A 22,314-nucleotide genomic window follows, 5' to 3' on the forward strand; every position below is an offset into this window, starting at 1 on the left:
ATAAAGGCACGTAATGAGCTCATAGATGGTTCCATTCTATCATTAGCCACAGATAATATTATTACATAATGTCCCTACAAGATCTCAGTTCTTGATGGTGGGAGTGTATCGTTTTTGTAGTGGTCAGTGACAGATGATAGGTGGTCCAACGAATCCAGGAACCTAACTCTGTGTGAAAAGTTCCATATTAAACTGCTTCCAGGCCTACTGATCTATACTACGGCGAGCTAGAGATCGTATTTCCCCATATTCCCCGCGCTGCACAACCCGGAGCCGAGTGCTGTTGCCGAGATGCCAACTTCTATCGGCCCCACCAACCGGCGTCGGCCCCGCTACCCCACGATGTCCGATCCCCGCAATGTTCAGTTTGTTCTGGGGTTGTCTAAGATCACGTTTGTCATTGGAGCAGGCAACTTCGGTGATAGTACGTAACGAAGTCAGAGAGCGAGAGCGAGACTTAGTGGGCTGCCATCGAGATATATAGGTACTGAATACAAGTTGTCATTGATCCTAAGGTCATTCATTCTGCAATCTGATGAACTCTTCTCGACTTTAGAACATCTATATTTTTGTATTGTTGATCGATAATTCAACAAGACCCTTTAGACATGGCTGATGTTGAGCTTCTCAAGGCTGAACTGGCCAAGACCCATAAACTGGGGAAGTTCATCAAAGGTGAGAATCTTGTCACTGAGCCAAATCGTCGTGGGACGAAACACACCGATTCCTTTGAAGAACTTGCTAAGTTCACACACAGCGTGGGACCCGCAGGTATTGGGCGTCAAGGGTGCCAATCCTCGCACCCTCAAAGACGACAACATCGTCTCGGACATGGATGTGGCTATCTCGATCAGAGACGGTACAGTCCTGCGGGGCAACATTTACCGGCCTCGCCACCTTGAGGGCACGAAGCTCCCCGTTATCTTTAACTACAGCGTCTACAGCAAGGATGGCGCAACCGACATTGCAGTCTTCCCACCAAGTGCAGGCTTCGACAAAGCCCGTATCACTAAAGACTACGAGTTCGAAGCGGCGGATCCGGGGTGGTGGTGTCCTCGCGGGTACATCGTTGCCAGCATAGATGCCAGGGGTTGTTTTCAGTCGGATGGTAATAAGAGTTATTATTCTAGAGATGTTGGAATTGACGGTAAGCGTCTATTTCGGTGTTCTCAATTCCGTTGGAAGCTTTTACTATAACTATGGCTGCATCACACTGTCTTTAAATAAAGGACAATTGTTAAGCTGATCTGTCTCCGCAGGGTACGATCTTGTCGAATGGCTTGCACAGCAGGGTTGGTCAAATGGCAAGGTTGCCTTGTATGGGGCCAGTGGCTACGCAATGGTGCTTTGGCTTGTAGCAGCTGAACAACCTCCATCACTCGCGGTATGTGTCTTTGAACCTGCTTCACACCTCTTTGAGTTGCTAACGGCCTAATGGTGAAGGCAATTATTCCCATCGACGGCATGACTGACATGTATCGTGAAATGGCTTTGAAGGGCGGAATTCCAGAAACCCAATTCAGTGCTGTGTAAGTCATTTTCCTGAATTGTAATATTCTGGACTTTTCAAGAAGTAAAGCTGACTGAAATGGTCGAAGCTATCCATACTTCTTTAATTGGGGAAAGAATCTCGTCGAGGATACGACGGACGGGGCCAAGACACACCCATACTTTGACGAGTACTGGCAAAACAAGATTCCGGCTCTCTCAAAAATCATAGCTCCAGCATACATCATTTGTGGATGGGGTGGTGGGACACTCAACGCTTGGGAGAAGATCGCTTCTCAGGACAAGTATCTCGAGATTCATCAGTGCCAAAAGTCAGCCTTTCTCAACTGCAACGGCCAAATTGAGTACCGCTAACCTTCACGATGAATTATAGATGGGAGTGGTCGGTCACTGAGGAGTCGTTAAACCGCCAGAAGGCTTTCCTCGATCATTATCTGCTCGGGCTGTCGACAGAAATTCAGTACTGGCCCAAAGTCCGTTACACCATGAGGGAACGCTACTACACCGGAGAATGGCGATATAGTGATGCATTTCCAATTCCAGAAACCCAGTATACGCAGTACTTCCCGACCCCGAGTTTTGGCTTGAGCAAGGTTGCTCAGCGCGCGGAGAGCCATACTTCATACGACGCGAGCCAGGGTGAAGTCGCCTTTGAGCTTCCTCTTCGAAACTCCCTTGAGTTTGCAGGCCATGCCAAGCTCAAACTCTGGGTTGAAGTGATTGATGGTGGCGATAACCTGGATCTTTTCATAACTCTGCGAAAGAAGGGTAAAGATGGAAAGGATGTCGACTTCCCATGGATCACAGTCGTCGATACCGGCCCCCTTGGTTTCGGTTGGCTTCGAGCCTCTCGACGCGAGTTGGATGAGACCGCTTCGACCCCATGGAAGCCAGTTCATCTCCATCGAAGAGATCTGGAGCCTCTCAAAGCCGGAGACGTGGTGCCTGTGGAGATTGAGATACAGCCGACGAACTGTCGATTCCGGGCGGGAGAGCGACTTAGCCTCGTAGTCTCTGGACACGACTACGGCAAGTACCCTCCAGGTGCTCCTATCCCCAGGCATAATTCCACAATCAACAAAGGACGCCATGTCATTCATTTTGGCGGAATATACGACTCGCATCTGCTGTTGCCCGTAATTCCACCGGTCAAGGAAGCGTATAGCCAAAAGAGGCCCCTCGTCAAGATGTCTATTGCTTGCAGACGGATTCCCGGTTGGACGGAAGACAAGTTTCTTGAGGAATATACCAGCGTCCATGCTGCAATGACGAAGCATATCTCCGACGTGGTTCCCATCCTCCGGAACTACACTCAGGCCGTCGCACTCCCTCATTCTAGTATCCCAGGCGTCCCGAACGGGGGTCTAGAACCTTGGGATGCGGTGACGACGCTCGGTTGGACATCATTGAAAGGTCTTTGGGGCTCGTTTCAAGCTCCCGAGTACAAAGCTTCTGCTGGTAAACATGAATTCGCGGACACTTCATCGCAGACTGGCATACTCAGTCAAAACTTTGCGGAGAGTTTGTTTGATCCCATCCTTTTTGAAAAGCGTGGAAACAAAGCAGCATTGCTATTAGTCTTCCTAGCAAAATCTCAGGATTCAACCTACACTGAAGACGACCTTACTAATCGAGCAGCGTCCATCACGGAAGTCGGCGCCGGCACGTCTTTGATGAGATATGTCCTCAACCGAGAAGTCACTCCCGAAGATACTGCCAGTTTCTTTGCCGGAACACCATTTGCCACTTCTGACTGGCACACAATGGCTGCTTTTGAGCAGTACTGGTTCCCAGACCGAGCCGCCGCCGCAAAATTCGTCAGCGAGAAGAACAAGCTAGAGACTCTCTTCAAGAAGTTGCCAAAGTCCTTTGATACAGGGAAATTGTCGTATAGTCACAAATAGGGGCATCGACGTTAAATGTAGAGAACGGTTATCTATTGAAAGTAGGAAATGGGCACGAGGTTCGCCCTGAAATAGAGAGTGTAAGCGAGTGTGGACCTCGGGTGATTATGTAACCGAGGTCACGTGACATGCGGTGAGGCCATGGATGGTTGAAGCCATCACGACACACCCCCCCAGACGAATCCTCGTCTGGAAGAAGCGCGCCGAACCATCCGCATCGTCGTAAAAAGTGCTGCTAAACGCGTAAATCTAAACAATACCGTGTAGGAATCTATTTACAAAAGGAATTACAAAGTGAATCGCGCTGCGCGCTGAGTTGTGGGCGTAGGGTAGATGGGCAGTAGTTTGCCAGCCGTGTTCGTTGCCATGGGTGATCTCGAGGCTCCTCTGTTGACAGTAGGCAGGACCGAGGGGGCGGCCTCTCATTGGCCGAATAATCAGCCTACGGTCTGAGGCAGGTAGGTAAGTGAATTCCTTGCGGCCGCCCACTGCTTTGACTTTCCTTTCCTTCTTCAACCCACATCCACATACCAACCGTACGTATATACCCTCACTTTTCGCTTCCGCGCCCGCGTTCGCGCGCGTGCCCGTCGGCAGAAGTAGGAATCGCAGCTAATAATGTCGTTTGAGATAGATGCCCAAACGTACCAGGGCTGAAAAGCGCGCTCGCACCGCCGCAGCGCGCGAGGCCAAGCGCCTCAAGACGACTTCGGGGGAGAGCGGCGGCTCCCCCACCCACGACGACGATCCGCCTGCGGGTAAGTGATACCTTCCTCGTGTTGGACTCCGGTCGGCCAAGCGATAGCATCGTGCCGTGACTTTGCTTTCAGACTTGCTGACGTTCCTATCCATAGGCGACGGCCTTCCGGCCGAAGAAGAGACCACCCAGGAGGTGGGTGGAGGTGAGGGTGGTTCAGAGCCCCCTCCCTCGCTCCCTCCTGGCGGGCGTGAGGCGGTTCCCCGTGAGTACAATGTCCTTTCCTCGACGTCGTCGTTTACGATTCTGATTCTTGATAGCGTACCCCTCCGGCACCCCTGGTGCCGAGGGACTTCTCGAGCGGGTGCCACCGCCGTTCGGTGCCGAATGCTTGGGCTGCATCAAAAGCGCCCTTAGTGGACGAACGGAGGGGTGGTGCCTCCCAGGCTCAAGCGCTGGCAGCAAATGTGCGCGTTGTCAGGCCGGCAAGAAGTCCGGCTGCGCTCCCCCTCCAGGGGCGTACGCGCGAGCTGGGCGAGAAGTTCCTGCGCCTCAAGCGGGCGAAGAAGGAGAATCCGGCGGAGACCCCGCAGAAAGTCAGTCTCTACACGTGCTCGTCGTTCTGAATCAATTGCTAACTATCTCCAGGACCTGACTCGCGTAACGGCGGCGTTGCGTGAGGCCCTGGCGGCCGACGGGCTGCTGGGTGAGGTCAAGGACGAGGTGGCTCGTGTAGACGAGGCTTCGGCAAGAGAGGCGTCTATGGGCGCTCTCTCTGTGCTCGAGGCCCAGTTGAAAGAGCCTGTTGAGGAAGAGAAGGTGCCGGCTGCCTCGCGTGCGAAGGCTGACGGTATCCGGATCGGAATCGACACCCTCGTTGGCATTCATGTCCCCGCGGACGTGGTGCCCGCGTTGAAGTCCCTTCTGGACGAATACGCGCTTGCCCTCTCAGGCAAGTAATCCTTTCGTGGCGACCCGACGGGGTCGCCGGAGCAACTTTATGCTCCTGGCCATGGGCCACGTTTATAAATTGAAAACCCGGGCCCCCCGGGGCGTTCTGCTGCCTCCCCAGTGTTCCCTCGTTCTGTGTGACCATTCCTCGTGTGTCCCTCATGTTCAAGAGCGATACGAAGTGTTCGAACTTCGCTCGTGAGAGGCTCTTTGTGAGACCGTCGGCTGGCATCTCATTTGTTGGCATATAGACCACTTCAAATGAGCCTTTTGAGTGCTCTTGACGTAGCCACATGTTCTGGATATCGACGTGGCGAAGGCGAGTTGAGATACGTTCCCCTTCCTCCACTACAAGCCTTATTGTCTGACGATTATCACAGTGAACCTTCCAGACGTCCCCGAGTTCAAGCGATATATCGCTGAAAAAGGCGTTTCAAAGCGAGTGTCTCCTTAGCAGTGTGTTCTAAGCTGAGTAGTTCGGCCTCAGTCGTCGAAGTCGTTACCGTGTTCTGCCTTGCGGCTTTCCACTGAACGAGTCCGCCGAAAAGAGAGATTATGTATCCCTGAGAGGATTTTCGGGTCTCTTCGTCGTCTGCAAACGAAGCGTCGCCTGCGATCATCAATACCTGCCCACCCCCGAGATGCCGAAGCATATGGCGAGGTAGCGAGTATGGAAAAGGTATCGTATAACTTGATCTGCGGCAGAATGGTGCTGACGAGACGGGTTCGTGAGGAACCGAGATAGCAAAGCGCATGCGAAAGCGACGTCGGGTCGTATCATTATTGCTGTATACAGGATTGACCCTATCTTTTCTTGGAACGACTTGGTTTCGGCCGGCGATGCGACTCCTGGGTTCTTTTCAATTAGTACGGTCGGCAGCGGCGTTACTGGTGCTTTTGCGTCGACGAGATCGAACTTCTTAGCAACTCTCTCGATATACTGGTCATGGGCGAGATAGATCTTTCAGTTCGGTCGATCTCGGACGACTCTGATACCCAGATACCACGAAACTGGTCCCTGGTCCTTCAACTCATACTTCCTCTTGAGCCCTCGGTTACCCGACCGGCCTCGTGGACGTGGTCCTTATGGAACAACACGAGGATGTCGTCTACGTAGAAGAGAACCAGGACCCTTTTATCTTGAGTTTGAAATAGACATGGGTCCTCGTTCGTGGGCGTAAGCCCGAGGGATCTCAGAGTCGCCGAGAGTTCTTCGTACCAGAGCAGAGGAGCGTCACGGGCACCGTAGAGGGCTCGTTCGAGTTCGACACACTTACCCGGCTGCTTGAAGCCGTCTGGGAGCTCACATATGATGGGAGGGTCGCCTGGTTTCCGTACTGCGTTCAGAAACGCATTTACGACATCGTACTGGTGGACTTCCAAATCGAATTGGGCAGCGACGGCCATCGCTACTCTAAAAGTCCTGGCGGCGAGAGTAGCTGCGTACGTCTTTTCTAAGGGGTGTCGCTCTTGGAGGTCGCCCCTGACGCATATTCTCGCCTTGCAGCGATCGAGGTAATGGTCCTCATTGAACTTATAATTGAACACCCATTTGAGCGGTATTGGCTTCTTTTGGACCGTCGCTCGGCTAATGACTTTCCAGGTGTTCATTTCCTCCAGCTTCTTGATTTCTGTACGAGCAGCCTCAACAAAGTGGGTTTTGAGGGGCTCAGGGCATTTTGAGACGTCTTTCCACATCCTAGGGAGGGGAAATGAGGTTATCCGCATGTATCCTATCGCTAGGAAGTGCGGTCGGCGGAACGTGCTTCGTTCCGCTAATTGCGGCATGAACGCAGTAATGGAGCGTTCGATGCCCCTGGGTCGCTTCGTTAATCGCTTTCTGCTGATCAGGCATGTACGTATTAAAGAAAGCGTCCCAGTCTCGTTCTATACGAAGCGAGAACGAGTACTGCCCGAATCGCTCCCTGCGACTCGGGTCTTGAGCGACTACCTCCGGCGACTGATTTCTCAGTCTCCGGCTTCGTCTAATATACCCATCATCCTCACGGCCATCGGAATCGGCCGCTTCGGAATCTCCGGCTGGGTCGTTCACCTCTCCTGCTTCTCGACGTGGGCTCGTCGGCTGGATGGGATCATCGGGGTCTAGTCGGGCAGAAGAGTCCTCCTCGTGGGAGTTCGAAGGAGTCACTTCTTCTGTCTGTACGTATATTACGTCCTCAACCCTCTCTGCAAGAGGGTCGGCTTCCCCCTGCGGCCTCGTTCACAACCTCGGTCGGCTGCGCGAGGGCCGGGCCTAGTTCCGGACTCTGGAAGTCGGGAGTTAGCTCGAGGGGTGAGCAGCCACCCGCTTCGTCCGCTCGAAAGCAAGCTAGACTTTTCCACGGTCTGGTTTACTTCCTGCGGAGCGAGCGTAGGTGGTGATGGGTGCTCTTGGTCTATTATCAGCGAGGCCTCTTCCTCATCTACGACTCCGAGCAACTGAAGCTCAGGATCGATGGTCGTGAGCGGCTGTTGGATTTCATCCGCCACGGACCTTGATTCGGGCAGTCGAATTGCGGCCTTCGCGTCGTTCTTCGAGTAGAAAACGGTCTCGTCGAACGTCACATTACGTGTGATAATAACCTCTGAAAGCGAGGGGATCCAGATCCTGTACATGTTGTGGGCGTTCGTCACGTATCCCACGAGGTATCCGATATGCCCCCTCTGCTCCACCTTGAAGCGTCTCTTGTCGATTCCTTTCTCACGGTCCCTCTTCAGAGGGTACGCCCGGCAGCCGTATGCGTACGTCCACCCCCAATGGGGACGTAGATCGCGGGCGAGCCTCGGCGTGTTTATCGGTTGCCACCACCTAAAGTAGTGGCTAAACCAGACTTCCTCGATTTGAACTGGCGAGAGCCAGTTGGTACGTTGCCTAGGGCTAATGTCGTATAAGTAGGCTGCTGCTAACACAGCTTCTACCCATAGGTCGTTCGGCAGCCCGGCTGCAGACATCATACTGATCGCCTTGCTTATGATTTCCTGGCCGGCTCGCTCCCCACCTCCATTTGGCTCTTTCGTGTACGGAGGGGTAGTCTCTAGTTCGATTCCGAGCTCCTTCACCCAGGTTTGGAAGCGAGTCTCGCCGTTAATTGCGATTACTGCACGTTCTACGTCTTGCCGGATCTTGCAAATGGCAAGACCTTTCTGGGTGCGTACCCATCGCTCGAACAGGTATAAGACCCTGAATACCATGTCGTGGGTCTTCATGACTCTTGGGAAAACGAAGATCCTGCCCGAGTACTCGTCCTTAATTAGCATAAGCCACTTGCTTCGTTCGTATGCAGGTGGGTAGTCAAAGAGGTCCCAGGCGATCCTGAAATACGGCCTGGTTGCTCTTCGTTCTGAGGTGCGTCTTGAGATGACCTGTTTCGCATGGGTGGTCGCACAGTATTGGCATTCTAGGCGACTTGGTCCCTTTGATCCTCACCCCCCGAGCGGCTAGCACGAGTTTCTCGAGTGCTGCTGGCGCGAGATGTCCAGACCGAAGGTGCCAGAGCCACGCCGAATCTGTTCGTTCGCCCCTCAGTTGATACGAGGGACGAGGTGTATGCTGACCACGGGTAGAAATCACGTTTACCAGCGAAGAGAGACTTCTGGGCAGTGAATAGGACGAATAGGGCTGGTATTCCAGGAAGACTAAGTTGACCTTCCTGACGAGCTGCTTTACTACGACGTTCTTAGACGGGTCGCCGAAGCGAAGAGTGCAGTCAAAACCAGAGTACCAGATACCCGTCTTCCGAAGCAGGGCTTCCGACACGACGTTAACGTGGAAATTCTCAACGAAGCCGACATTGTGAAGGGTTAAGTCTTCGGTTCTGGGTCCCTTCGCTCCTGTGAGGACGTTTCGGATAATCCTCGTCCCGCGAGCGAGTATAGGGTAGGACGCCGTCCCAGAATCCACATTCTCGGTCCCATCGCACTGTCGGATTGATCCGGGTTCCAGAAGCGACTGGTCATTGACGAGGTGGACTGCGCCGCAGTTATCCATAACCGTACATTTAGAAAGGAGGTGTGGGCCCGTGAAAGGGATAGAGAAGACGGCAGGATTAGCGTTCTTGCTGTCTGTCGTGTTTAACTCTGGTAGCAGAGCGACATCGATAATTATGGCCACGACATTCGAGGGTAAGACGCTTTGGAATCCTGCTTCTTTGCCGACTTTCCCGGTTTACCTGGCCTTCTACCTCTTCCTCGGTTATTATTGTTAGATCTGCTGGGGCTCTCGCTCGTATCCATCCTTTCCGGGCGAGGTCGGCGCGAAGATCGGTGTATTTATCAGTGTTCAGGCGGGTAATTATCCTGCTGACTTCGGTTCCGTCTAGCTGAATGTGTTCCCACTTCGTCTTTCCAACAAGGGCGAACTCCACCTTCGCGCACTCAATTGGTTTCCAGCGGTGGGTCCCTTCGCAAGGGCAGTTCGTGGACGAGTCAGGTCTTGCCTCGCTCTGCTCAGGGGAGTCTGAACGACCCGCCAGTGTTGCGAAAATTGCAAGGTTTCGTCCACGACTTTTGCCGTACACCGCCTCCTCGTGTAGGAGGTCGTCGAATATCTCGGCGTAATGGCCCATATCGGGCACCACCTCGCCCCTTCGCTCCATTTTCACAATATCAGTGAGCTCCTGGTTGGACCAGTTTGGAGCGAAGCGGCGAGCGGTCGCGTGGAGGAAGGATTTGGAAGCGAGAGTCCCCTGGACCTCGGGTAGCTGGAGCTGTACCGCACGGCGGTAGGCTGAATGGAAATCCTTAATCCAAGTAGTGGGATTAACGTTGGAGTTTGCTCTGCTCATGACCGCATTGAATTCCTCTCGGGCGATTGTAAGCGAACTTGAGTCGCTCGGGGCGTACTTTCGCTTGAGAACTCTGATTATCGCACGAAGTGAGCAGTCGGGCGAATCGATAAGTTCTTCCTTCGCGTTCTCCAGGATGTCCTGGACGACGGAGTTGGTAATCCAGCGGTCCATTGACTCGTACGATCTCTCTTTTCGTGACCGAGAGATTATCTTGGATGCCGTTTGCTGGACGAAAGAGGTATATTCCTCAAGAAGACGCGCTTGGTTGGCCGTAACTGGCTTAGGCCTCGTAGGGAGAGAAGGCTGCTCTACGAGGCCGTCTTGTTGTGCCAGATCGTCCCTGGCATCGTCTTCCAGGGCTTCTTGCTGAGTATAGTAATCGAGTTGTCGGTTGTACTCGGCCATAGCCGCTCTGTGAGCTTGTTCTTGGGCGGCATTTCGTGTCTTAACGTATTCCTCAATAGGTGGAATAGACTCAGTAAAAAGTGAAGGATTCGAGGGTGACTTCGTGTCGTCTGGGTCAAGCAGGTCCCAGACGTCCTTCGAGCGGGCCTCTACTCGTAGAGCGAGGTACCACTTCGGCCAGTCTCGTCGGTGGTTGAGCTTACGCCCAATCGCCTCAGAAGCCTTCTCGGAAGACATAGTCGCTCAGGAACGGGCTTCGTGAGCGTGGTGGGGGTTGAAATCGAGTGTGAGAAAAGATACAGTAAATCGTAGCTCCCAGAAAGTGACTTTTCAACAGAGGTTCAGTGGTCTAAGTTAGAGCTGGGCTCATAACTGTCGTATAGTCACAAATAGGGGCATCGACGTTAAATGTAGAGAACGGTTATCTATTGAAAGTAGGAAATGGGCACGAGGTTCGCCCTGAAATAGAGAGTGTAAGCGAGTGTGGACCTCGGGTGATTATGTAACCGAGGTCACGTGACATGCGGTGAGGCCATGGATGGTTGAAGCCATCACGACAGAAATCTTTTGCGGTGATCGGAGATGAAAACATTGTGGTGAAGAAGGATTTGGAATTCTAGCCCTACTATAATTATATACTAAATGACCTCAAAGCACCGTGGGAACTGAAGCATGAGTGATCTACGTATTGAGTTCAGACTCTGAATTGGTGGTGGTGATTCTTCTTGATGAATGGCATGACACTTCCAATTTGATTGCCTAGCAATACAAGAGCTTCCTGCTAGCACCAGATAGATCTTGTAATAAATGGCCGGCAAATGGAGAACCTAATCCAGAGATTATCCTAGTGTTCCACGATTTGACCTCCATTGCGCCCTAATGACCATGCTCACAGCCAGCCCCAGAGACCAGCCCGAATTCCGAGTCAATATCCGCACACTCTCTTGGACCAAACGATCGGAAGCACGTTTATCACTCAAATCTCCAATGCCCGCCACGTATAATCGAAAGTCGGCACCCCCTGAAAGCCATTGAATCAAGGCCTCTCCGTCATTTGGTTTATCAAGGCGGAGGGTTCTTGAAGGGCTCGTTTGACAACTGTCGAAAATAGTGTGAATCCACATGGAGAGTGTGGCATACAGCAAGGCATTGTCCTCATGATGTCCACCAGTGGGATGATTTCGAATGTATGAGAATAACTTGGCAGCATGATAAACAATGACACGCGCCTTCCCCTTATTCTGACAGAGCCATAGAGAAAGTCGTCGGTCTGCAGCTTCTCTGACTTGAGAGCTAACACCCCAACCAGAAAATGCAGTAAGGACTCGTAAAGGCATATGGAGAAGGAGACTGAAAGCGTGGTTGTGCTGGAGTGTGATCCTTTCAATCTCGTCAGTCGGTGGCTGCATGTCTGCGTCGCCACGCAAGGCTTTAAGGCAGTGAATAGCCTCTTGATTGTTTGCGGAGGCTCGATACACGGCAAAAGTAAGAAAGAGCCTATTCAAGCTACTCAAACTTTCTGGGACCTTCCCGTCACGCCGGAGGTCCATGAGGTATTGTCGAAGAAGGCTGCTATTGGCAAGATCTGACGGTTTAGTAGCCGACCTGTTTAACATTTGCGGTGTGTGGGGCGTTGCTCACTTGGTGATCTAGAGGCTTGATTTGCCCATACTTCTGCATGATCTGATGCCCAAAGTGTGTCGTCCGATGGCAGCGGGAGTAGTAGGAGATCCGTTGATATAGTCGGAGGCAAGTCAAAGAACAAGCCCAGCTGACCGTCCAACAGCTTGAGATTAGTTGCGGCGTCAGCGTTTACGCGCTTACGGATCGGAGGTGGAACTTGGAAAAATTACCCATGAGAAATGTACAAGTCTTCTTTTGCTTTCCGCGCAAATCCATCCTTCCCAATTGGCTGGTAGGGGTACAAAATCCTCAGTGAGTGACTGAGATTCGCTGAAGTAGCCCGCTCGTCGGCAAAGTGTTGCAAGTAAAGACATGTTTCTTTGGGCGTGCTCGGCGAAAGACATGCTTCCAGAAAACATCAACCCTATCTGACTCAGTAGTGCAGCCTGTGTCAAGCACAACTCTGAAGCCGCATCCGGCTCAGGGTCAAGGTCCAACTGTACAGACTGTTAGCATAGACTGCCTTACATGCACGAACAGTATTAGAATCGAACTTACGCAAAGATTGATCGAGCGCCGCAGAAGCTCTTGCAGGAGAAAGGCATCGCTTAGCGTGCCAAACTTCGAAAATCCACACCCTGTCGCCGCAACGGCGAGAAGGAGAATCCAGTGAACACACTCTGGGTCGAAGGTTTGTTGATGGAGCAAAGGCCAAATAGGGTGGTAGTGTTCGAAATGAGATTGGATATAAACGTTGATAGCCTCTTGAGATGGAAATGGCTTATCCGTGAATGCTTTGCAGTAGTCTGTGTCCGCATTTAGCTTTTCAAACTGATTTTGGAGGATCAAATAAGCATGTAGGCTCAAGCTCGGAACATGGCCGTAGACTTCGAGATCCCAGTCCTTCTCATTCCCATCACCACCTTCGGGATAAAAGGAAGAACTTGCAATTCGACGGAAGTCTTCAAGGCCACGGGTGACGAAGTGCTTTTTTCGACTGCCTCGGCTTTTCTCGACTTCTGTGGAGTCAACATAGTCTCGGCTGAAAGCCGATGACCGGCGAAAAGCATTCGCGAATGTAGAAGAAAGTTGGGAGTGATTGGTGAAGATCGCCCTTGGTGTATCTTCTGACAATAGAGAAGTAGGTGTAAGTTCTTGTACAGCTGTTTTGAGCACTGTACTATCTGCTTCTGCATTCACAGAATGATCCCGTGCTTCTTCATTTCGTTCGTTTGGTGTATGTTCCGAGATAAACTGAGTCCGCAAGCCGCTGACATCGGCCATAGGGGCAGCCATCGTGTTTTCTTGTGTCGCCCACTCATTGTTCAGGAAATCATCCCAGCTCAGCCATGCATTAGCTGTTGAAAATGGGAAGCACCATTGGCTTGGCGTGCAAAAGAGCGGATCTAACTCTAATTGGAGTCCATCTTGGTTCCAGAGAGCAGCTTGGAAATTGTCTCTGGCATCTGGGCCTGGGTCTTGAGAGGGCTGTTCTTGCGAGTCTTCCACTTGAGACTCTGGCAACTACAAGCTTGCGTAAGTTTAGCTGCAAACTACTGTTCTCCCTATCCACAAAAGGGGTTTCACGGAGGAAGTTATAAGACTGTAGCCACTTACCACTTCGCTTCTGTTGTTGGCTGCAGTCTGACTAGGATGACCGGATGATCTGAACCCATCGAAAACTTCCACGGTATCTGATACTGACGCCCGAGACTCCTGAGAAGAATCAGGGTTGCGCTGGTCGTCAGTTGCATAAAGGCAAGCACGATTTCTGGATTGGCATCTGGCGCAGGGGTAGGCACCATCACAACGCTGTTTCGAGCGCGCACAATGCTGGCAAGCTTTAGGAACGCAAAGTCTGCGGGTTTTTCTCGGAGTATCGGAGCCTGTGGGTGAAGTGTCGACGTCTACATGACTCTGCATGTGGCGCTGAAGAGAGTCTCTGCCGGGGTTGAAGATCAGCCACTTGATTAGGGCACGGTCTCATCGTCAGGGCAATTGTACACCTAGCAACCTGGTGGTATACGAGATGGATGTCGCTCGGAACATCTTACCGTCGGGCAAAGCTAGCAGTGCATATCGGACACGCAAAAGGGCGCACGCCGAGATGACGGAGAACGTGGCGGTTGAGATGCTCCGTACGGCGAAACTCGGCTTGACAGATGTCACATTTCAGAGCCATGGTCTCGCTTCAACCCAATCGGAAGCAGGGGAAGTAGAGCGCAGACGTCTTGTGTTATCGCTCTGAATCTCCGACCTGTTATGGAGTTGTCATCGGTGATTCTCGAGACAGGCTGGTGTCGTCGGACGTTGTGGGGTAGTTGCCACAAAAGAGCTCAAGTAGTTTTCGGAGGCTGCGGGGGGCTCTCATAGCTCTATATACCCCTCTCGAAACAGAGAATCGCGGGGACAGAGTTTGTGGAGGCGGCATCTAACACGGATGCACGAGACGGCCCGAGTCAACTACCGGCGTGTCAGATCACAATACGGCCGAATGAAAAGATCGGCTTCTATGAACTGTCCGTTGCCGATTTGTAGTGCAGCAATAGAGACTCATAGCAGTGATTAGTGTTGTAGTGGAGCATTCATAGATGATACATCCTGGCCACACCTATCGACGTGTCGACCCTCCTGTCACCGGCACGGAGTTCGTCCACTGGCTCTACGCCACCTGTACGCAAAGACAATTCAGGTACAGCTTTACTAAGCGCTGCTTAATCCTAGACAAGGTATCCATACGTCAAAATTGATGGAGAAATATGTAAAGTAGGATTGTTACAACTCGGGCGCCAAGGCATTAGCCCCGTTCCTCTAGGGTACTGGGACTAATCTGGTGTAAATGTACTGACCATGAAAGCGTCTTATGTTGCCATACATTATCTTAAATACTCCATGATATTCCCCTCTATCTACCTTCACATCATCACTCTGTCATCTCACTTCAACGCAAGTCGATATTAGGACACTATCAGTGCCATTAGCCGATAATTATCCCGCAACTGGAAGATTTATCCATCGCGCTCCTTTACACCATGGCCACAGATTTCTCCAAGGTGGGAAGATTCACCTCCTCGCCAGCCATGACTGAATGGGATATCATTGTCGTGGGATCTGGCCATAATGGCTTGACCGCAGCCGCCTACCTTGCGGTAGCTGGGAAGAAAGTCCTCGTCCTCGAAAAGGCTTCTTACCCCGGAGGTGGGGTGGCCAGCTTGCAGATGGCCGAGCCAGGCTTTATCAGCGAACGTCACAGCGCCATTCATCAACTGATTCTCGCGAACCCCATGATCACGCACGATGAACTTGGTTTACAATCTCGGTACGGCCTCGTTTACAAGCAGCTAGACCCGTGCTATGCCATAGTCATGGAAGACAAAGTCCTACCCATCTACAGAGAGCGTCACAGGACTATCGATGCCATTCGAGAGTTTTCGTCGGAAGATGCCGATGCCTACAACGTCTTTGTGGACAAAAGCCGACACATCACCGAGCTTTTGATGCCCTCTATGTTCGAACCTCCCCGCGACATGTCGGCGGATATTGCCAGCAGCCCTTTCGGGGAAGAAATTGCCATGGCATCAACCAGCCCATCCTTGGATATTATCCAAAGATACTTCAAGAGCGAGATTCTTCAAGTTGCGTTACTGAGATTCGTAACTGAGATCCAGCTCGCTCATCCAAAAACGACCGGCACGGGCTTGATGGCTTACTTGGCTTTCGGACTTCTTGATATCTACGGCCTTTGCGTCCCCGAAGGGTCCGGATCTGCATGGACAGAATCTGTAATTCGCTGTCTCAGAGACCACAGCGGCGATGTCAAGTTGAATACAGAAGTCACTAAAGTCATCACCGAAGGCGGGCGCGCCGTCGGAGTCAGAACTCGTTTTGGAGAGTTGAGGGCGAGAGAGGCCGTCATCGGGCAGATCCACCCCCACAATCTTGGACATCTTGTCGACGGAATCGATCCATCAGTCATATCAGACGCCTCAAACACTCGTGTCTCTGACTTCACTCTTCTCGTCATTCACGCCGCTCTCGAACGCCCGCTAAAGTTCAAAGCGGGTCCAATCGCCGACAAGACTGTCATGAATACTTGCTGCCCAGGTAATCTCAAAGACCTCATCCAGAGCTACGACGAAATGAGTCAAGGAATACTTCCAGAGAATATCATGATCGGAGCCTCTTGTATCAGTGCAGGTGACGAAACTCGTTGTCCGCCAGGCAAGTCGCTGCTGCACTGTGTTGTCATGTGCAAGGCAGAGCCTGCCGATGGCGGATGGGCTGCGTGGGATCGCATCAAGGACGATTGGGTGCAGCGAGTCTTCTCGTACTTTTCAAAGTACTTGGAAAACTTTACTCCCGACATTGTTCGCTCCTATCATGTTGTTGCTCCTCCGGATCATCAATCTGACAGCCCCAGTTTCCAGCGTGGCGACATTGCCGGTCTTTCCATGAGAGGGGACCAGATGGGGATCAACCGTCCTACACCTGCCCTCGCTCAATATCGTGTGCCTGGAATTCGGGGTCTTTACCTCGCCGGACCTTTCATGCATCCGGGTGGAGGGGTTTGGGGGCGGTGGTCGTCCGGTAGCAAAGAGGGTGCTCGAGGATCTTGGAATTGACTTTGATAAGAAGTTTGTGCAAAACAGCTCGCGTATTTGAAGGTGGCCAGGTAAATCAGAATAGAATGACAGCGCTTTGAGAAGGATTTACGGGCACTTGCACAATGGGAAGGGTGTGAGGGGTGGTTGCGCATGGAAATAATCAAGTCGATAGGTAGACTGCAGTTCATGGTCAACTATCTGTACAATTCTCAGACAGAGCCCACCCATCATCAATGTCATTCTTGCGGTATGAGAAGAGTTGTAGGTATCGAGTGCGTGCTATTATCTCTAACGCTTCTAACAACAGCGCCAAACTACGCGTCTTCTTTATGTATGATCGCTTAAGGCAAGACATATCCGCCGTCAATAAGGACATCGCTACCAGTCATATAAGTAGAAGCGTCGCTTGCCAGGTACAGATACAGGCCCTTGATCTCCTTGGTGTGGCCTTGTCTGCCTAGAGCTGCCATGCGGTATGCTTCTTGCAGAGCATCTGGACCAGCGCCCATCTTGGTGTCAAAGAAGCCTGGGGACACAATGTTGACACGAGCAAACTCTCTCCACTCGCGTGCGAGAGACTTTCCAAAGTGCGTGACGTACGCCTTGGTAGCGTTATAGACAGGCTGGTCGACAGGGACGTTGACGATGTGACCGCTCATGCTCGAAGTGATGATGAGATTTCCGAAGCCTTGGTTCTTGAAGACTTCTCCGGCATACTTGGAGCAGTACACGATTCCGTCCACTAAGAACAATGTCAGTGGAATACTTCCTGGCTTTGATTTCTTCGGAGAACTTACCATTTACCGACATCTGTTTCCTGTATTCGTCCAGGGTTTGCTCCAGAATGGGCTTTGAAATGGCCATGCCTACCGTGAAATTAGTCACAACTCGGCTAGAACTAAAGCGTGTGCTGAGCGCGGCATCACTCACCAGCGTTGGCAACAAACACATCAATCTTGCCAAAGTCCTTCAATACCTTGGCAATAGTCTCTTGAACCTGGTTGGAATCGGATACTAGATGAATGTTAGCCTTCATATTCCTACTTCAACTCAACCATTTGGCAAACTAACCATCCACTTTGTAAGCCGAGGTCTTGACGCTATGTGTGCTTGCTAGGTCTTGTGCCTTTTGAATTGCAGCGTCATTTCTGGGACGTCATTAGTCATTGAACTCCTTTAAAGACATAGAAGTAGGCCAGTAGAGGCCTTCTCTTACGAGTTGTACCACAAGGCAACATTGCCGCCGGCTTCTGCCATGGCCTCGGAAACAGCATAGCCAATACCATCAGCAGCACCGGTGACCACGATGACTTTGCCCGTCACTTTCAATTGGTCTAGGACGTTGGATGGTGTGTTGGGGAACGGGCGGGGAAAGCCCTCCCGGGACTTTGCGCAATCTTCAGTGGACATCGACATCTTGACGATATTATGTGCTGTTTTGAAGGTCTTGGGAATAACAATAACGTTGAAATAGAATTCAGCAATACGTATGAGTCGTGAAGTTGCAATCTTTATTTGAAAGGACCAACACCACAGATCTCCGCATCGGTGCGCTGTCGTCCGAAGGCGGGGACATTTGGTGGGGGTTCGTCGGTCCACTGGCACTGGATCATTGGGGCGGATGTGAGCCGTCGGCTGGTCGAATCCCGGCCGGAGTCTTTATCGCAGCATTTCAAATCTGTTGGAGATGCGCCAGAAATACCTACAGGGTGATCTCAAATCTAGCAAATAGCTCAAGTCTACCGGAAACTGGCTCTGTGATATGTCGACCATGTTTAGCTTTCGCCACCAACTTGTTGACCGCAGCTTCGGTGCTCTGTCTGGAATATCGAACCGCTCTCCTCCCATTGGCTCCATTCCTTGCGAAGATCTGCGCATGGTCCATCACAGATCCCGCTATCAAGACTGCCATGACTGGCGGTTGAGACTCAATTCGATTTCTACCTTTGTAACTCAACTTCACAACTTGAGGCTGTCAGTGCAGTAGAAGCATCTACCGCCTGTTGGGCTGTGTTTACAACCGTTTCATGGCAATGTTCCAATATCAAGGATGTTACCTGTTGCCATGCCTAGCTTCCCATGGCTTAATGTAGCATGCCTAGCCTCAGAGTATACCACAAATCACCAACGAACCTATGCGAGTCAAAACCTTGTTCATCTGTTTGTTGGCTCCTCACCCTGCTCGTCCCCATCCCCGGGAGCCTCGAATCCGACCTAAAACATCCCTTGGTCGTTCAGATGAAACTCTTTGCGAGGAAACCTTCGTGATAAAACGGCTATCACCACTGTTCGTGGGGGAAGAAAGGGTGTTTTTGTAGAGCAACTGAATGAAAAGATATATGACCTTGGGGCTGCCGTTCCCATTTTCAAGAACCTAAACCCTCCGTCCTATTTAGCTCGCCTCATAGAGTGAATCGGACCCTTAATAGCAGTTAAGATGGAATTGATCTTCCACTTTCAGCGTGCTCTGACGCTAGCGCTTGTCCTACTTCACAGTGGTGTTCAGTGTCTGCCACAGCAGACGGGTGGAGAGTCTCCTGCCGACAGAGCGAACAAGATACCACAAGGGATCATGCCCGCAAAGGATGGTTCGATTATTCTTGATACTACAGAGACAATTAAGTAAGTGAAGGCTGAAAAAAAAAAAACACACTCGTTATACACTCTTAACGGAGCAAGCGCTAATATTTGAGCTAGCAACTTGAAAATCCGCTTCCGCATCAGTGGTCCAGCAGGTGAATTTACAACAGCGAGCAAGGTACCCGGAGGCGGCAAGACAACAGGCGCGAAGGGCAACCTCGGGCTTCACGTCCTGCTACACGGCGACAGTGGCTCATCTTTCTTCGACATGCCAAACCAAGGCGTAAAGAACAATTTAGCGGGGGTTACAGTACTTTCCCCGGACAGAAACCTCCACTGGGGAGGGGGTTCTGGGTTCAATCGCACAGATGGCGCAGCGCACGCTCAAGCAGTCAACGATCTCGTCTTCCAGACCCTGCCAAAATACATGGCCTTCAACTCCTCTAATGTCTTCTTTTCTGGAATTTCAGGCGGCTCTCTCCTGCTTTCCGGATACTTCATGCCAGCGCATATGGGTAACTTCGCCGGGAATGGAGTGATGCTTGGCTGCGGTGCCATGGAACCCCGCGTCGAAGTTTCGCAGTCCTCTCGCGACGCTCTAATGAAAACTCGACTTCACTATCAGAGCACTCAAAAAGAGCTTCAGCACCTACAAGGATCAATCTCCGCTACGATGAAGGCGTATGAGAAGGTTGTCAAAGACAAGGGCATGAAGACGGAAGCCATCAACAAGCTTCAGACAGCTAATAACAAGCCAGTGGGAGGCCATTGTCAATTTGATGAGAAGGGATTTGGATCCGGAATCCAGCTGATTGCTGACAATTATGCTGCGATTATGCAAGGAGGAAATGGCGAAGTGCCAGGCATTGGAAATGTGCTGAAGGGCGTTTCCGGCCAGGAATTGAAGTTTTCGGATGGTGGTTCTCCCTGAGCATCAAGAAAGGAGGAAAAGTGTATCGGGAAAACGAAGTCTACTTACTGGGTAGTATTCTCAATGTAACAAACTTCGAAGCCTTTCAACCGATTCTATGAGCTGCTGACAACCATACTTTATTGATAATTCCAATCATTGTGAGCTGAAAAATCGTGCCTATATGTCTACTGGACTATCAAGGCTTCCATTCATACCTTCAAACTAGATACTGTGTGCTTTCTTCGCAATTCCGAGAGGTTGCGGTAACCAAGAGAGCAAATCGGCAGTGAACACTAACTTGAAATCATGGTGGCATTTTTCTTATCCCCTTGGCTGTATTTATATTGTAACTTAATGAATAGTAACATCAGAAGGTGAACTGAAGTCAAACCCGAGAGAGCCCAACCGATAGCGAATCCACATCTGTTGGTCCATTCTATTCAAATTACTGGCTGGGCCACTTCGCCATGATGACAGCCATTGATGTTGGTCCAAGTATTGCCAGAACTTCCACCTTCGCTCTAACTCTTCGCCCAAGTCTGTCCAACTCCAGAAGGCGTTTCTCATAGATTGTGTCCACGCGATTTCGTTCGCTTGCATTTCTAGTCTATCATCCACGTCAGGCTTTGAAAATTTATGTGCATTATGAAGGGGGAAAAGTTTCAGAATACAGGCGACCGTGCTCAGATCTCCCAGTCCGTATTGTTCAGGAATCATCTTGCACCGGAATCTCTCCATGTTCTTTAACCAATGTTGTTGTATGTCTATGAAATACCGTTTCCAGAGGAAAGAATCTTCCTCGAACTCAGCTTCATAAGCCAAGGCAACCAAGAAATCGTTTGTGGTATCAGCCCACTCTTGGATACCCCTGAGGACGTCTTCGACAGGTAGCATAGCTCGCCCCAGACCAGTGCGCTCTTCGCCCATTTCTCGCGTCTTAGGTAATAGTGACCACAATAGAGCCGCGATTGCTTTGGAAGATCTCAGAACAAAACCATTAAACATAAAAACTTGTCGAGGGCTTCCATCTTGCTCAATCCCCAATGTGAGGGGTTCGGCGGGAGTAATAGCCTCAAGCAGGAGATAAATTCCCCTCTTATCTTCCAGGTAAGGTTTAAACTTCATTTCAAGCTGCTTCCAAGTCTCCCAAAGACTTATCTTCGATCGATAGATGTGTGCGAAGCGATCAGTATATGTCGCCAGCTTCAATAGAATGCTTTCTGCTGGAGCTTTCCACATGTCTTCCAAAGAAGATGGAGTGGATCCGGTTAAATGAATTGCACCTTCTATGATGCTTTTCATCTGATCCTGGACCTCTCTTTCATCATCGTAAGTGAATGCTTCGATACCGAACTCTATCACATGGCCATCGTCGAGGCTTTGAAGTGACAAATCGCAAGCACACACGAGGCGGTAAGTTGAAGAGCCGCCAATGAGCCTTAGAACTGCATACCCATTAAATCCATGCAGCCAAAAAAGGAAATCACTCTCCTGGATATGCTTAGAAACGTCGATGTCATGCTTTTCCAGGGGACCAGTTGACAGTGGTCGTGGGGTGACCAGTGTGGCTTTCATCCTCGGGCCATAGACAGGACCATAACGAACGAATGGCTGCTGGTCCCAGCGTCTTCTCTGTTCGAGGAAAAACTCCCGGACGTTGCATAGCTTGATTGCGCTGACCCGAAGATGCCCGCTTTGTGACATGATGGAAATATTGGAGAAGCCATCAGTCTCAGGATACACTGGGTATCCTTCTATGAGCAGGTCATTGTAATTAGGTCTTACACAAGAATAAAATCTTCCAGTAGGCGAAAGTCTTTCAAAGAGGACTCTAATGCTTTCTCGCTTGCGAAATGGCACTTGGATGTCTGGGACCCAAGATGGTAGATTGTTGTTCCGGGCTTGGGTTGCATCCGCGAAGAGAAGGACCAGCATTCCAAGGCCGCATCGTTGCGTGAAGTATGACGCAATGCCAATACTGACTTCTTCCAAAGTCAGGTCGTAATCGGGGTAGACTTGCTGAAAAGGCCAAACTGAGGCCAACCCCAGCAGAGCAAAGACTTTGTCCCGGGGATCTTTGCATAAGCAATCATACGTGTCGACCATAATGTTGAGAAGACTTTGCCGAGTACGGATTTCACCTTTTGTTGCCATCCAGGGTTGTTGTACCAGAGGCAGTAAGATATCCGAAAAGGGCCATGGAGTTGATTGCGAACCGCAGTAGAGCGTTAGCGATTTGCTTAAGAAGACCTCCTGAACAATCCATAATCTTCGGAAATAGGGCCTTTCGAAAAGCTTCCGGATGTGTACTTCGCAATCTGCGCATGCTTTTCTGATATCC

General features: G+C 51.0%; 3 protein-coding genes across 3 annotated transcripts; 2 read left to right on the plus strand and 1 right to left on the minus strand.

The window, feature by feature from the left end:
- Window positions 1–608: 608 nt before the first annotated feature.
- On the plus strand, window positions 609–3,413 carry N0V96_004324 (uncharacterized protein; the record flags this gene model as incomplete). The annotated part of the gene is made up of 5 exons (XM_053188388.2): window positions 609–675; window positions 758–1,090; window positions 1,260–1,384; window positions 1,627–1,820; window positions 1,883–3,413. 5 exons carry the CDS (start codon window positions 609–611, stop codon window positions 3,411–3,413), a joined length of 2,250 nt encoding a protein of 749 aa, XP_053054350.2.
- An 11,495-nt stretch (window positions 3,414–14,908) lies between these two features.
- Window positions 14,909–16,498, plus strand: N0V96_004325 (uncharacterized protein; the record flags this gene model as incomplete). Its single annotated transcript, XM_053188389.2, has 1 exon — window positions 14,909–16,498. One exon carries the CDS (start codon window positions 14,909–14,911, stop codon window positions 16,496–16,498), a length of 1,590 nt encoding a protein of 529 aa, XP_053054351.2.
- Window positions 16,499–16,821: 323 nt separating this feature from the next.
- On the minus strand, window positions 16,822–17,896 carry N0V96_004326 (uncharacterized protein; the record flags this gene model as incomplete). Its single annotated transcript, XM_053188390.1, has 5 exons — window positions 16,822–17,222; window positions 17,278–17,346; window positions 17,411–17,494; window positions 17,552–17,628; window positions 17,697–17,896. The coding sequence occupies 5 exons, from the start codon at window positions 17,894–17,896 to the stop codon at window positions 16,822–16,824; spliced, it is 831 nt and encodes a 276-aa protein (XP_053054352.1).
- Window positions 17,897–22,314: the final 4,418 nt, after the last annotated feature.

This window comes from Colletotrichum fioriniae (genome assembly GCF_027942845.1).
Source record: "Colletotrichum fioriniae strain IMI 355084 chromosome Unknown scaffold_4, whole genome shotgun sequence".
In the NCBI taxonomy this organism is placed as follows: Eukaryota; Fungi; Ascomycota; class Sordariomycetes; order Glomerellales; family Glomerellaceae; genus Colletotrichum; species Colletotrichum fioriniae.